At 41.4% G+C, this 14,562-nt stretch overlaps 2 protein-coding genes across 2 annotated transcripts; one reads left to right on the forward strand and one right to left on the reverse strand.

Annotated features, from left to right (window-relative positions):
* Positions 1–1,313: 1,313 nt before the first annotated feature.
* On the forward strand, positions 1,314–4,520 carry LOC103720961 (receptor protein kinase-like protein ZAR1). The gene is made up of 2 exons (XM_008810943.4): positions 1,314–3,087; positions 3,512–4,520. The coding sequence occupies exons 1-2, from the start codon at positions 1,596–1,598 to the stop codon at positions 4,147–4,149; spliced, it is 2,130 nt and encodes a 709-aa protein (XP_008809165.2). The 5' UTR covers positions 1,314–1,595; the 3' UTR covers positions 4,150–4,520.
* Positions 4,521–10,419: 5,899 nt separating this feature from the next.
* Positions 10,420–13,911, reverse strand: LOC103720963. The gene is made up of 4 exons (XM_008810946.3): positions 13,553–13,911; positions 13,067–13,465; positions 11,375–11,792; positions 10,420–10,873 (listed from the first exon to the last, which is right to left on the reverse strand). The coding sequence occupies exons 1-4, from the start codon at positions 13,821–13,823 to the stop codon at positions 10,693–10,695; spliced, it is 1,269 nt and encodes a 422-aa protein (XP_008809168.2). The 5' UTR covers positions 13,824–13,911; the 3' UTR covers positions 10,420–10,692.
* Between the last annotated feature and the right edge of the window lie 651 nt (positions 13,912–14,562).

Here is a 14,562-nt window from a genome sequence, read left to right on the forward strand (position 1 = left end):
TCCAATACTTACAACCGATGCCAGCAAGGTATATAGTGGAAAGGCTGGTTTCTAAGTCTTGAAACTAGATACATGACAACTTCCAGGGCATCTTCCACACTGTCCTGCTACAAAGAGAACAAAGGTGGACATCTCTGTGCAATTGTACATCATATTAGAGAGCAAAGTTCCACATAAGACTTGCTTTTTTCATGCAATTATTCAGTTGGCAAAGAGTTCCCTTTCTTTTTTTTTTCAAATTATTCTCGAGATTTCCACCAATTTGTACTTAAAATATGGACCTCTCATCCATTCTACCGGAAGACAGTAGTATTAACCATTAAGAACTATTTATGCACCAAAACGGCAACCGAAGCAATGTATGCCATTCTGCCTCCACATTCAGGCTAACCCATCGAGGATGATGAACTGAAAGAAGAGAAGTTAGGGGAAAAGAATCCCGTTCACCAAGTCGTACGAAATTACGAATTGCTCAAATCGTCAATTCAGTTCAGCTTTGGGATGATAAATCGACGCCAGTAGTTCCACAAGCTTTGATGGTTATTGATAAGGATGGTGTGCTGCAGGAAAGTATCACTCCGCGGTGATTGGAAGTCGAAGAGTATTGAAGGGTGGAATGGAAGTCATATTTGTTTGTTTGCGTACCAGTTTGAACACTGGAGAGCGTGTGGAATGCGGCCATTTGGACCCCCCTTTCAAACTTGGATCAATTCAGCCAGCCAAGTTGCTCCATTCTTCTACAATTTGATGATGCCAACGATTAGGCCGACAGGCATTCACAGTTCTATTTTTCCGGTTTTAAAGGTACAGACCTTATAGATGGAACTCGAATTCAGAACACTGATAATGATTCTAAATATAACTCAATTAGCTTTAATTGAGAAAGCTATTATATACCGATAGCTTCATTAATTAAACCAGCAGACACTCATTATGTAGCAATTCATCAACCATCTATCAAGGTACGATGAAAAGAAAGCTCAATTCTGTAACTTTTTCTTTTTTTTTTAACTGAGAGGTCAATTGCCTGATCGGAGCCCTTGGTGTTGTCACAACGTCACTCAAAAAGCAAGTGGACCACGACCACCGTATCCGGATGAAACTTGCAGAGGGAAAAGAAAAAGGAGGAAGGAATTGTCTGAAAAGAGAGCGGAAAAGATTTCCTTGGATGCGTGCCATGGGAGCCTGTCATTTCCAACGGTCCGGGCTACAGGGATTAGGCCCACAGCCGCACACCCTCCGGTTCGGACGACCCATCATCACATGCAAACATTGCGCTCAATTTGTCCCAAATATTCCCCCCGACCCCCAACTCCTTGCCACTCTGGAAAATCTCGACCCATAGAGAGACACTTCCAAGGTGATTACTTTAGTACGGTGGGAGTCTGCCCAACTACTGTCCTTCTTCCTCTTCCATCTCCTCCCTTTTTTTCGCCCCAACCCTTCTTTCCTCTTCTCGCAGAGCTCTCAGCACAACAGTTGGTAAGCTCAAGAGCTGGCCCTTCTTTCGTCTTCTTCTTCGTATTCATTTCTAGGCTTTGTAGAGATTGGAGAAGTGGTTTGTTTTCCAACTTTCCCAACACCTGTCGCCATTCATGGGGGTTCCATCCATAGTGACTACCCTCTGGGTCTTCTCTTTGCTGTCCAATACCTATTTTTTTTCCCCTGTGGGTGCCTTAAATGAAGAGGGTGCTGCCCTTCTCTCATTCAAGGCGTCCATAAGGGAGGACCCAGAAGGATCCCTGGCCAACTGGAACTCTTCTGATCTGGACCCATGCTCTTGGAATGGGATCACTTGTAGGGAAGGAGAGGTGGTCTCCATAAGTCTCCCAAAGAGCAAACTTTTGGGTTCCCTTCCCTCTTCTCTCGGTTCCCTCCCTTCCCTTAGGCACATCAACCTCAGGAACAGCAGGCTCCAGGGGGGCCTGCCCCCGGGTGTCTTCGCCGCCCGGGGGCTCCAAAGCTTGGTGCTTTCGGGGAATTCCTTGTCTGGGCCTCTCCCTCCCGAGATTGGCAAGCTTTCTTACCTCCAAAACTTGGACCTTTCCGACAACTCGCTCAACGATTCGATACCAATTGCTCTCTTCCAGTGCAAGAGGCTGAAAAGCCTTGACATAAGCCACAATAACTTCACAAATTCTCTCCCAATCGGTCTTGGAAGCAACTTGGCTGGGTTGCAAAAGCTCGATCTTTCCTATAATAGATTGAATGGTTCGATTCCTAGTGACATCGGCAGCCTCTCCAGCCTTCAGGGCACAGTAGACCTTTCGCACAATCTCTTCTCCGGTGCTATTCCGGCGAGCCTCGGGAATTTGCCGGAGAAGGTCTATATTGATCTCACATACAACAATCTCAGCGGTCCAATACCTCAGAATGGGGCTTTGGTGAACAGAGGACCGACAGCATTCATCGGAAACCCCGGCCTGTGCGGCACGCCATTGAAGAATCCCTGTTCTTCCGGCACACCTGCGAGCTCTCCCTCAACCTTACCATCTTTGCCAAAAAATCACCCACCTCCGGCGTCGGAAGCAAACAATAGCCAGAAAAGCAACCACAGAGGCTTGAGTAGAAGTGCTGTGATTGCGATTGTCATGAGCGATGTTGTCGCAATTGGTCTTATGGCGGTGGCGTTCTTTTGCTGCTACCGGATGGCAGTTTCTTCTAGTGGTGAGGAAGAAGGTGGGAAGTCTGATACGGGTTCGAATGGTGGCAAGAAATGTGCATGTTTTAGAAAAGATGAGTCAGAGAAGCAGTCAGAGAACGTTGAGCAATTTGATCTCATACCATTAGATCATCGGGTGCATTATAACCTGGATGAGCTTCTAAAGGCTTCTGCTTTTGTTTTGGGAAAGAGCGAGATCGGCTTCATGTACAAGGTTGTGCTGGAGGATGGGCTCATCTTGGCTGTGAGAAGGTTGGGCGAAGGAGGGTCTCAAAGGTTCAAAGAATTCCAAACAGAGGCGGAAGCTATAGCAAAAGTCAGGCATCCCAATATTGTTGCTCTAAGAGCATACTATTGGTCGATCGAAGAGAAACTCCTTATATATGATTACATACCGAATGGCACCCTCTCTGCTGCAATTCATGGTGAGGACGCAGACTATATTGACCTCTAATTTGCTCTAAATTCACATGCTTTGCTTGGTGTAGGAAGGCTAGGATTTTATAGCCTTAAGTCTATGATTGAGTTGCAGAAAATATACATGATTAATGTTAGGGAAGATATTATTTATGTAGTAAACTCGATTGTATTTGAGTTCTTGATTATCGAACATAGATAGGTAAATAAATAAATTAGTTTTGGAAGCTAAGGCTGTAAACATGTTTTGCTATAAGAAATTGAAATTTGTTCTTTGGTTACATGGGTTTAGAACTATAATTGATCTTGTTTCAGTCATCTGGTTAGCGCATCACCACCACAAACACTAGGTGTGTTATGTCTTCTTTATATACCATTTATGCGGATTGAGTGATTGTACTGATCATTGTCCTCTTATGCATCTGATTTCAGGAAAGGGTGGAAATGCTCATTTTTCACCATTGTCATGGGATGCCAGGCTGAAAATCATGAAGGGGATAGCCAAGGGCTTGGCCTTTTTGCATGAATTCAGCCCCAAGAAGTATGTCCATGGAGATCTCAAACCCAACAATGTACTCCTGGATATGAAAATGGAAGCATGCATATCTGATTTTGGACTCGGGCGCCTTGCAAACATAGCAGGAGAATCCCCGACAATGCAGTCAACAGAAAAGCCACAGAATCAAATCTCTGATGTCGCAGTTAGTCCTATCATGAGCAGTGCACTGAGTTATCAAGCTCCCGAAGCCTTTAGTACTCTAAAACCATCCCAAAAATGGGATGTTTACTCATATGGAGTGATTCTGCTGGAATTGATATCTGGGAGGTCTCCTGTGGTCTTAATGGATAATTCAGAAATGGACTTGGTTCGATGGGTCCAGTTCTGTATTGACGAGAGGAAACCCCTACTCGATGTATTAGACCCCTTCTTAGCCAAGGAACCAGAGAAAGAAGATCAGATTATTACAGTGCTCAAGATAGCTCTGGCTTGCGTTCAATTCAACCCTGAAAAGAGACCACCAATGAGGCATGTCAGTGATACTTTAGAAAGGTCAACTACCAGAAGCTGAGAAAATCTGGGAAATCAGGTGGATGTATGAGCACCATTCACCCTCTCTTCAGCTCACATGGAAATTGGTCCTCGTAGAGGTTCAAATGCCAAGCTGATGGTTCTTAGTTTAGACATGCTCCATCATGGAAATATACCACCAAAGTCGAACAGCATACCAGCTCAGTTTCAGCTTACATGGATATTTTCCTTCCGCTTGCCCCCAAAGGTTCTCTCTCCTTATCGTTGTCGATATGTTATAGTTTCTGCAGCTAGTGTGGAATCCTTGTCCTTTGTGAAAACTTGTCGAACACCAAATGTGCCTGAATGATTGGTCCTTGCAAATGGGTTGCTTAAAAGCATCAGCGTTCAAAATAGATTTCAGTTTCTGTATTAGCATCTTTGGAGCTTTTATTCTTGTTGATTGTTTCTGTGTTCTAGTGGTAAAATTCTGAGGCGTGGAGACTTGAAACTATTTTTTCTAATCTTCAGAGATCAGGTGGCTGGTTAGCCATGGTTTTGTCATCATTAAACTAGTGGCTAGTGAGAGCATACTTCCGTGTTTTGTGACCTGGAGTATAGGAAGCAAGATTGAATAATTAGGTATGTGAGAGAATCTTTGTTTTTAACTAAGGTCATGTCTGCCTTTCTAAAACAGACTTTTGAAATTGTTCTAACAGGCATAGGCTTCTGGTGTAGCTTGGTGGTTGGTAGAGCCCGGTGTGCTTCTTGTTTTATTGGAAAATTATGAATTGTTTTTTTGAGGTTCCTTTGCAATTCGGAAAAAGCAATCTATGCGTAGTCGCTGTTGGATATAAAAATGGACCCAGAAAAATTTAAATACTAGCATGTTGAAATGGCCATTGTGATTATTAGTTTTTTACCATATTGATATAATATGCAGAGAATTCACTGACAGTTCAGAAAGGAAGAGTTTGGATAATTTCTAATAAAAATTTAAGAAATATAACTGTGGCAAACTTATTAATACATTTATTATTTATTCCGGCAAAAGCAAGCTTGAGACGGGAAACAGCATTTGCAGCGTTACCATAGCCACCAGTAGCTCACAGCATCATAGATTTGTCATCCATGAGGACTTGCATAAGGAAATAGCAAACTTCATAAATCACTAAATCCATCTATCATTGAATGATTCTCGTGTCAGAGAAACTTTGAAGAATTATTTAGCTAATGAAAATTTAAAAGAAAAGGTGAAAAATCGAGATATTTTGTCCCGTCCAATAAAATTCCTACTGTAATTAGGAGGATAACCCAGTGACGATTGGGATGTATCTCTACCATCCGTGAAACCTTTAATCCCGGCATTCAATCCGTGACGGTGAAAGAGATGGCAAGGCCAAGATATAACAGGAGTGAGCTGATGAGATGATCTCAGCTCTCAAACGGAGGGCTATAGATTCCAAAAAGGCATGTCTTAGTGGGGTTTCCGTAGGGTTGGTGGGTGGGTCCTCGTCGCATCTTGTCTCGTTCTGCTGCTACAGTGCAGTACCAGAGGCCCAGCCGTCAAAGATTCCATATGCTGTAGAAAGATGGAATCCGATGTTTCCTCGTGTCCTTATCAGTATGGGCAAGGTAAAATGGATACTTAATTAGTGAAAGTTTAGAAATGATGGTTGTTTCTTCCTGGTTATATAGTTATATTCCTCTGGTTTTAAAAGCATGCAGCGGATCAAAGCAATGCACTGACTGGCCCGTCTCCTAGATAGAGCAATTGAAAAGGAATGGCCCCTGCTGCTGGAGCCGTGCAACATATCAAATTGGAGGCACTGAGCTAAGGCTGCCTCCTTGAGCTCCTCCGTTTTCACTTTTCAGCAACGTGCCAACGACTCTAATCATGCTTGCTTCAGTGCAGTAGTTGCCATGTCATGTATGTCCGACTGACGTGGCTGGACAAGTTTTATTTCTTCTCGTCAGTCCGCAATCTCCGCCACAGCGAAAAGGTCAGCTATTTTCAAACATCTTGGTCTCAGCTCAATGGTTTGCTCAAGATTGTCCGATTAGAAAATGAGCCGAGCACAAAGCAGCATCTTACGGATTCTCTGACGGACGAGCCAGTTTCAAACAGTTGTCAGCCTGCCAAAAAAAAAATAATAATAATAAGGTTCGAGTTCTGGCTCGGCACGAGAATCAAATAGCTAAGGTGGCTCAAAAGCCAAGGTTGAAACACCAAATCTGAACTGGATTGAGTGGAGCTTGAGCAACCCATCGACGTGACACAACCATGACGGAACAAATAGCATGACACGGCCAAACCCATCAACATGACAGCTCCAACAGTCCAAAGCTCGGCCTAGGCATACAGGTCTAGCGCCCCGACCAACCATACCCAATCTAACTGTTAACATTATTCATATGTCACAGCATGCACATCTAAAGCTTTTTTTTTTTTCCTCATGTTTGCTTGAAATAATTTAGCACTGCAGTTGGATGGAATGTACAGATTGGAGAGTTTTGAATGGGCTGCAGTTGGATGTATCTGCAACGCTAATAGGCTAATAAGATGACCAGTTTAAGAGTCCAGGCGATTCCAAGTACAGTTCAAGCTGGATGTCCCCTTATCAGACATCAAAACTGCCTACAAATCAACCTTCAAAAATCCTCGAGTCAGTACTTTAATACTCTTAGCTAGGAATGGTTGATGTTTCAGCCACAAAAAAATCACCTGAACATTGTGTGTACCTGTTGCTTAGCATTGGACTGAGTCGAGGCTTACCAGTTCCCACCACCTAACTGCATTTGTCATTGTGCATTGAGGAGTTCTATTTAGTGATTGGATGCAATATTAGATGTTTACCTCTGCGAACACACGTTCTTCGCAAACGGAAAGGAGGGTCGAAAACTTATCACGCTCAGGAAAAAAGGAGGCATCGTTATTTGTTTTCTTTCCACAATGGACCCACAGGTGGCCACCATCGTTTGCCAGCGATTTTCAACTGCCTCAGTCCATAAGTTCCCTTGTTGAAAGAAATCAACGAAAGAGCTCAATATGGAATAAATGCCTTCGGATCGGGATAATTTGGCAATCAATAAAATATTGTCACAAAAAATCCATTAATATGTCCCGCCATCTGGTAAGAGGGGAAATCAAAGAATTCTATTCTAGATTATCATAAAAATAACTCGATCATTACCATCCAATCAAAGAGCTTTGGAAAGTTCAACAAAAGACAGCACCGAGGGTGTGTTTCTTAGAGAAACTAGACCAAGTGTGTGTTGGACTCTTTGCTATAAGCGACTAGACATATTACTACAAGCTTCAAAAGTCCCTAGCAAATGCCTGACCAAAGTTCGAAATATGGAACAGTAGAAGTTCAAAAGTCATCGATCACCAAACTTTGGAAGAAACTTAAGAAAATTCTGGAGATTGAAAAGTTTGGAGGAGATGGTCCATACTAAAGGTTGGAAACATCCAGACAGCTAGGCATCATTATTGCTTGCAAGAAGTTTAACTTTCATCAAGCTGGGAGAGGAGGAAAAAAAGCTTTTGATGGAAAAAATGAGAATAACTGGAACTATTAGAAATAACTTTAAACAGAAAAACTTGCAACTTTTATCTAAATCAAGCACAACCCCTTGGGCGGTTGAGAACATATGGCAATTGCGCTTGTATCTGAACCAATACCTGCTCCACAGAGGAAATCAAGTACAGACAACAGGTACTGGTTCTACTACAAAAGAAACCAAGCACAAAGAACTGAGGGTGCGCTTTCTCGAGAGAACAGACGGACTGTAACATTGCAATCCTGAGACAGAAGAATCGAGCAGAGGTCACAATAATAGAGAGAAAAATAGTTAGCTTCAATGTTAGGACCCAGGTATCATTGTTTCGGGCTCCCTTCTATATATTATGTAAATATTTAACATAACAGCATTCAAAACACCTGACTTAGAGACACTGCAGGCACGAAAAATATGTGGAGTTGTGATTCTGGATTCCAAAAGAGGTGCTTAACATGTCGACCAGTTCAACACAGCACCTTAATGTCCAATTCACTAGCAGGGTAGCAGCCAAATTAAACTACAAATGTTTCAGAAGGCCTACTTGCTGTTGGCAAATAAACACTAGCAATTCGAATATGCGTACCTAAAACAAGTTTATATGTGGTACATACATGCAGAAGTGCTAGTTTCTTTGAGGAATCTACAAGGATACACCTTATTTGTTGTATTAATTGACCCAAAACTCTAGCAGAAAAATATTTCTATGAAGAACCTGCAAAGGTACACCTAATTTGTTGTATTAATTGACCCAGAACTGTAGCAGAGAAAATGCCTTGACATTTTGCAACCTTTACTGAAAGCATCAACATCAGAGAAGGAAGATGCCATCAAGATTTGATGATATCGAGTATCAAAAGTGAAAATATCTAATACCCACTTTGAGGTGAAACTGTCACTTGTCCAGTTAGACAAGTCATGCCCTGTCCAGAGCAAGACTGTATCTGACAGTGAAAGGTCACAGCCAAATTGGTAATTGGAGCCCAGAGGAGTAACTGATATTATCTGCATCAAATTCCACCAAAACAATGTGGATATGTGCTAAAAATATTTCTGCCTAATATGCAAATAACATGAGTAAGTTCTTCAAAGGCTAGACTTTGTTCTAGATCCCGACTATGGATATTTTCATCAAAATGAGGAAGAGTCCGGATTTGGAAAACTGATGCCTAGCCTACAATTTTCTCCTTTTCTTTGATCAATATAATAACAACTAGAAATGTCAGCAATGTATTCATAGTTTTTTCTACAAGATGAACTAGTTTTTTATCAGTCAGTAAGCCAGGTTATTCAAGACCAATGTCATAATTAACCTTGTCAGCCATTCAAATATTATATTATGCCTTGCAATGGGATTTGGATTGCATTCAACTTCTACTAATAAACGGTTTACACAATCTAAAAGCAAACAACCATTAGTCACAAGATCATAGCATTGCTGGAAAAAATATATATTACTGAAACTTACTTTTGAAGGAAGAAGTAAAAATAACATCACCAACAGTCCTCGATTTCTGGCACCCATCTTAATGAAGTAAAGAGCATGCGGAAATAGCTTCCAGTAACCTCAGTCCAGATGCCCAACAATTACCTGTAAAGCAGCATTTTCTACTGTTTGTGATTATTAAAAAAAAAAAAAAAATCTGTCACAATCAAATAAGCATTATCTTGTAATAACAAATGATTATAAAGATGCTGATTGTAAAAATTCAGTAATGACCAGCTTGGAACCTCACTGCAGCTAGTGGGCATACCAAACCTTACTTCCACTCGGAGCATAAGACTTGAAAAGCTGAGATGTTTAAATATGCATAAACTTTGAAAGCGGCAACGCCCTCCATGTTGAATGTCCAGATGATAACATCAGTGTGCTTTCCACTGCAATTTCCTTATTATCATCCTTCAGTGCATTGATAAAGAACTATTAGACAGGCATTTCAGGTTTAACTTCATCAAAGCCTGCCCATCACGATGTCATTTTCCTTGTGGTCTATAGGTTAGGCAGGGAATTTCGCCTAAAATCAAAACACAACAGCAGAATCCACAAAAAGTGATTGGTGCATTTGGTAGATGAACCAAAGGTCTCAGAACTGTACCACAAAGTGCAGATTACTAACTTCAACCACTCAATACTTGTATAATTGGTTGCAAATAAACGTTTGATGCTAAACAAGGAGAGCATTCAAATGTAGTGACAGATGATTTAATTTCATCCAGCAAGGAAGTTCTAAGGCACAGATCCTATTTAGCTTCTCCCTTACATTATGAGGTGTAACAAGTACAGCACATGGCTTCAACAGAAAAGAACTTAAATATGCAATGCAAGCAGATGAGTAAGTGGAAAGAATATGAATTATATGAAGAGATTTGGAAGAGAAAAACATCCAACACCAGTTTACCTTGACCTGCTTTCTTTCTTCAGCTTCCATAAGCATGCAAGCAAAAAAATTATCAGAAGATGTATGTCAAGCAGAAGCAAGGGAACACATCCAACTCAAACTTATAGGGCTAGCATGCACCTGACCAAACAAGAAGACAATCTGCTTCTATATTTGAATCAGTGGTAAAGAATTCAAGTCTCTTACCGACAAAGCTGCTTTATCCTTAAAGAAATAAATGGCAACCATGCAAGTACTACAACCATTTGATCATGAGCAATCGGTTCAATTATTTAAAAGAGACAACAACATTTGCAACTTCTATGATATTTTATTCTTCATAAATAAACCTTGAAGTTTAAACATTAGGAAGAACATAATGACAGAAGTGCTAGACCTGCAAATTTACCCTGACTTGAAAGGAGGCAGAAAAGCCCATGCTGTGGAAGGATAACCAAACTAGGATTACAAAACTGCAACATGCACGAATTCTGCTACATTGAGCAATATTAACTTAAAATTGCATGTTTTTCTAGGAGCAATGCCCAATTTACAGAGACAACTTAGGAAGCATCATCACTCGTAGATGCCGTCTGAATGATAAGCACAAAATTATCATCTGGTATACATCTCCAGAAGAAAACTTATAGAGAAACTGAATGAGATCACTGCAACTTTGCTACCTTGGCCTTTAGTCTCTCCATAAACACTGGATTAGCTTTGAGTCTATCTTTGACATAAGTATTCCGAGCCTCTTCTACCAGCTTGTCAGCTTTCACTGCCCCTTCTATCAAGGCATATAGAGTCCTCAGACAATCTTTTCTGTTTTCCTCCCGATGCTCAAACCTGACAACAAGGACAAAGTGGATTTAGTTCCTTAATCTTTCTGTCTCTGCAGCAGAACTTCGAAATATACAAATACTTTATGCTTAAGCAAATCACTAAATCATCTCTGGCTGCTTACAGCTTACAGAATAAACAGAGAAATATTAAAAACTTTCTAACTACAAATTTTCCTTTCTTTATATCTCAAAGACCATTTCATTCTAAAGGCAAACAAAGAAACAAGAAATCAGACTAAGGAGAAAAAAACCAAGCACCATAGCAACAAAAATAGGGCTATCTGCATCATTTCTGCATCTTTTTGTGTGCTATGAGCAGCAATTTGGGACAATTTTATCGTGTTTCAATTTCTGAAATTTGACATATTTCATTCTATAAATTAATAGTAGTAAGTGCTGCAATCATCTAAAATGTCAAAACCAAGCCAGAAAATAAAGAAGCTAAATTCCAAAAACTAGCATCATGGCACTAGCACAAATGCATCAAGCATGAATTTATGCATACCTCTCACTGGTGATTGTGAGTTCATCTCTACCGGAATGGTACCTCTTTCCAACTAATTCCCTCAGTCGACGGAAAGCATGTCGTGAAAGACCTAGCTCTTTCACAGTCACTGAAAGTTTTACTTTTCTATTTTTTGGATGCCATGCATCTCCACCAGGAGCAAATACAACACGTGATTCCCACCGGAGAATGGGTCCCTCACCAGGTGGATCATCTAATTCTACCTTCTTTCCGGCTTCAGCAACTTCATCTTCTTCTTCAGAGGGTTGCTCTTCTTCCATTATCTTTGCACATTCTAAAACCATCTTATCCTCAAACTCCTTAAATAATTCATAAGCTTGTTCAGGTTCTAGCTCTCCTCTTTCACACATGTCTCCTAACTCATTGAACTTGGCTTCCACCTTTTGCTTTATCTCATCTGAAAGCACAGATATAAAGTGAATCACTTGGCCAAGGGGAAAATCCATTCACAGGATAATAGAAAACCAACAGAAACACAAAGGGACTTGTTGATCATGAAATCTAAGTTTCATGGAGTATCATGAACAAGGTTCTGATCCATGAGTAAGATCATTTTAATCAGGGAAACAGTTATGATGCTTCATTTGGTGGACTCAAACTAATTCAATTCTGTAGGGGCATACTATATAACAAAGTAGAAGAAAGATAAAGAGAAGAATTATAACAAAAGGAAAAAAAAATAACTTTTTCTTGTGTGTGGTTGGCCATTGTTTGTTCTCTCCGTGTAGGTCAAGCTACTCCCTGCACCAAAGGACTGAAGTGCTTGAACTTCTAGTTGTTAGATATGACATGAAGGACAAAGGTATGCCTCTTAGCACCTTTGCAATTTCATCATCAGATACTAGTAATATAATACAGCATTCTAAAATACTAAGTATGCACATTTTGTTAACTTCTGCCTGGACAAGCACTGGAAATAAAGAATCAGTAGGCATCAATATCTGCTTTTTCTGTTTTTTTTAAAAAATAAACAGAGAGAGTTTTCTGAAGCAGCAAATCCTGTTTTACAAATTTGTCAATTTGACAAAGAATTCTGGTTTTATTGCACTCATAACTGTTTTATCAATCAAGACTGTCCTAATGCAAATTCCAGTTTATGAATATTACAGTTCTGAGCTTTAGTGTTATGAGGCGTTTCTCTTTAAGTATCATAATTCATTTGATGATGCATCATTCCATATCCTATTCATTTTGCATAGCAAAAAGACAATGCATCAGTTATTGCAATGAAGTATAATCATGTCCCAGCAGTCCCTAAAAAATAAATCATAACAAGCATCCCTTCTCATCCACAACTGGCTGCCAACAAGCAACAGACGTTCCTGGCACCCTATATTTAGATGATATCATTACATTTCTATATTTCCAACTTCTCCATTTCACTAGTTACGCATGCAACCCAAGCCTAAATCATGATTCACATAGACTACCATAACAAGAACAAATCAGGCACGATTTTCCATCATCAATTGGCTACCAAAAAGTGGAAGTTAACGACATATCATGCCCATTCTCTTTTATCATTCAACCGAAAGCCACGAGATTCAAATCTAAAGCCAGACAAGCAATTAAAAATAGAAACATGCAGCATACAAACTATTAGGAGAGATGGATGGAGAAGAGGAATGGTAAAACATGGAACAAGATGCATTTCTTCAGTCAAATTTTTACCTGGTAAGAGCTTGTCCCAGCTGAGCATATCCTCGAGGATTTCCTCGCACTCCTTTGTATCTTTAAGGTAGCCCTTCTCAGTGGCCTCCCGGATCATCTCGTCCCACTTGCGGTCATCCATGTTGAAGTACTCATCACTCATCAGCTTCTTCTCCACATACTGCCTCGCATTGTAGAGGTCTTGGATATCCTCATCGGTATCATGCATCTCCTCGAAGTCCGACTCGAATTCCCGGTCCTTCACATCCGTGAGCGGCTTCATCCGCAGCTCCTCCATCAGCTCGTCGTCGGTCTCCTCGTGCTTCCCCGACAGCTGCCGCTTCAGGATCGCTTCCATGATCTGCGGCAGCAACTCCTCGTCGTCCACCTCGTAGTACTTCTCGATCAGCTGCTTCAACTCTGTCTCCCGGCCACACCAAAAAAAGATCATGTTCTTGAGATCAAAAGAGCATTGTGCAGGTCAAGAGAAGAAGAGATCGCTGCTACCTTTGTTGCTGACGTCCTCGACGAGGGGTCCGGCCTTCCGGGAGTCGGCCAGAGAGGCGGTGGGGGCTCCGCCGACGTCGGAGACGGAAGGAGGGGGAGGGGGAGGGGGTTGGGCATCGTCGGAGGAGGAGAGGGATCGGAAGGTAGGGCGGAGAAAGGAGGAGAGGAAGGGGAGACGAGAGGGAGGGGAGGAGAAGGACGAGGAGAGGGGAGGAGGAAGGCAGAGGTGGCGGGAATAGAGATGGGTGCGGCGGAGGAGGAGGCGGCTCATGGCGACGGCCGGTGGCGGGATATGGAAGGGTTTCCGGTCTAGGGTTTTTAAGAGGCCGCCGGGTTGCGGCCCGCGCTGAGATTTTGCTGGAATAGAAGGGGAGAATAAAGGTTAAAAATATAACGGCCGCAGTAACAGTTTCGGATGACTACCGTTATGTCACTTATTTTTGCTTGCGGCATGACGTATGCTTCTATAAAACGGCCGTTATATTATTTTTTATTATTACTATTTTTGATAAAACCACTCAAGAATTTGAAAAAAAAATTGACGAAAATGCGAAGAAATGGCATCGGGGCACTCGAACTGTCTCGATCTACCCGAACAATGCACAATATAGAAAGCAACCCAGTGAGTAACACTATTTGTCTTCCAAAAAATATGAGCGATCCTACAAGCGTCAAGGCTCCTCGAAAGTCTGCAGATATTCTGCAGCAATGGGGGCTGACCATCCTGTTGTGCTGATCCTAAATTCAGTCGATTACCGTAGCTAAGTCACCTTCTATTCGTGGCCAGCACATGCCTCATATGGGTGATGCCTCCCATAAGCCTTTACTTTTTTCTTTTTTCATGTTATGAGATGCTAGCGGTTTCTATATTGATATTTTCGAATTATACAAGGCTTCGCATCTGAAAGATAATATGATAGTATAGGAGTAATATAAGGTTAATTATTATGTGTTATCCCAAATTATGGTGTATAGATCTCACCGATCCTTGTCAAACTTGGCCAGGTCGA

The sequence above is a fragment of the Phoenix dactylifera genome, chromosome 8 (assembly GCF_009389715.1).
Source record: "Phoenix dactylifera cultivar Barhee BC4 chromosome 8, palm_55x_up_171113_PBpolish2nd_filt_p, whole genome shotgun sequence".
Taxonomy (NCBI): domain Eukaryota; kingdom Viridiplantae; phylum Streptophyta; class Magnoliopsida; order Arecales; family Arecaceae; genus Phoenix; species Phoenix dactylifera.

Excerpts from the sequence above, each read along its gene's own strand:
- LOC103720961 (XM_008810943.4), top strand. The coding sequence starts at position 1,596 with ATGGGGGTTCCATCCATAGTGACTACCCTCTGGGTCTTCTCTTTGCTG. Across the intron at positions 3,088-3,511 it reads CCTCTCTGCTGCAATTCATG|GAAAGGGTGGAAATGCTCAT; the intron begins GTGAGGACGCAG and ends ATCTGATTTCAG.
- LOC103720963 (XM_008810946.3), bottom strand. The coding sequence starts at position 13,823 with ATGAGCCGCCTCCTCCTCCGCCGCACCCATCTCTATTCCCGCCACCTC. Across the intron at positions 11,793-13,066 it reads CTGGGACAAGCTCTTACCAG|ATGAGATAAAGCAAAAGGTG; the intron begins GTAAAAATTTGA and ends CTGTGCTTTCAG. Across the intron at positions 10,874-11,374 it reads CTCACAATCACCAGTGAGAG|GTTTGAGCATCGGGAGGAAA; the intron begins GTATGCATAAAT and ends CCTTGTTGTCAG.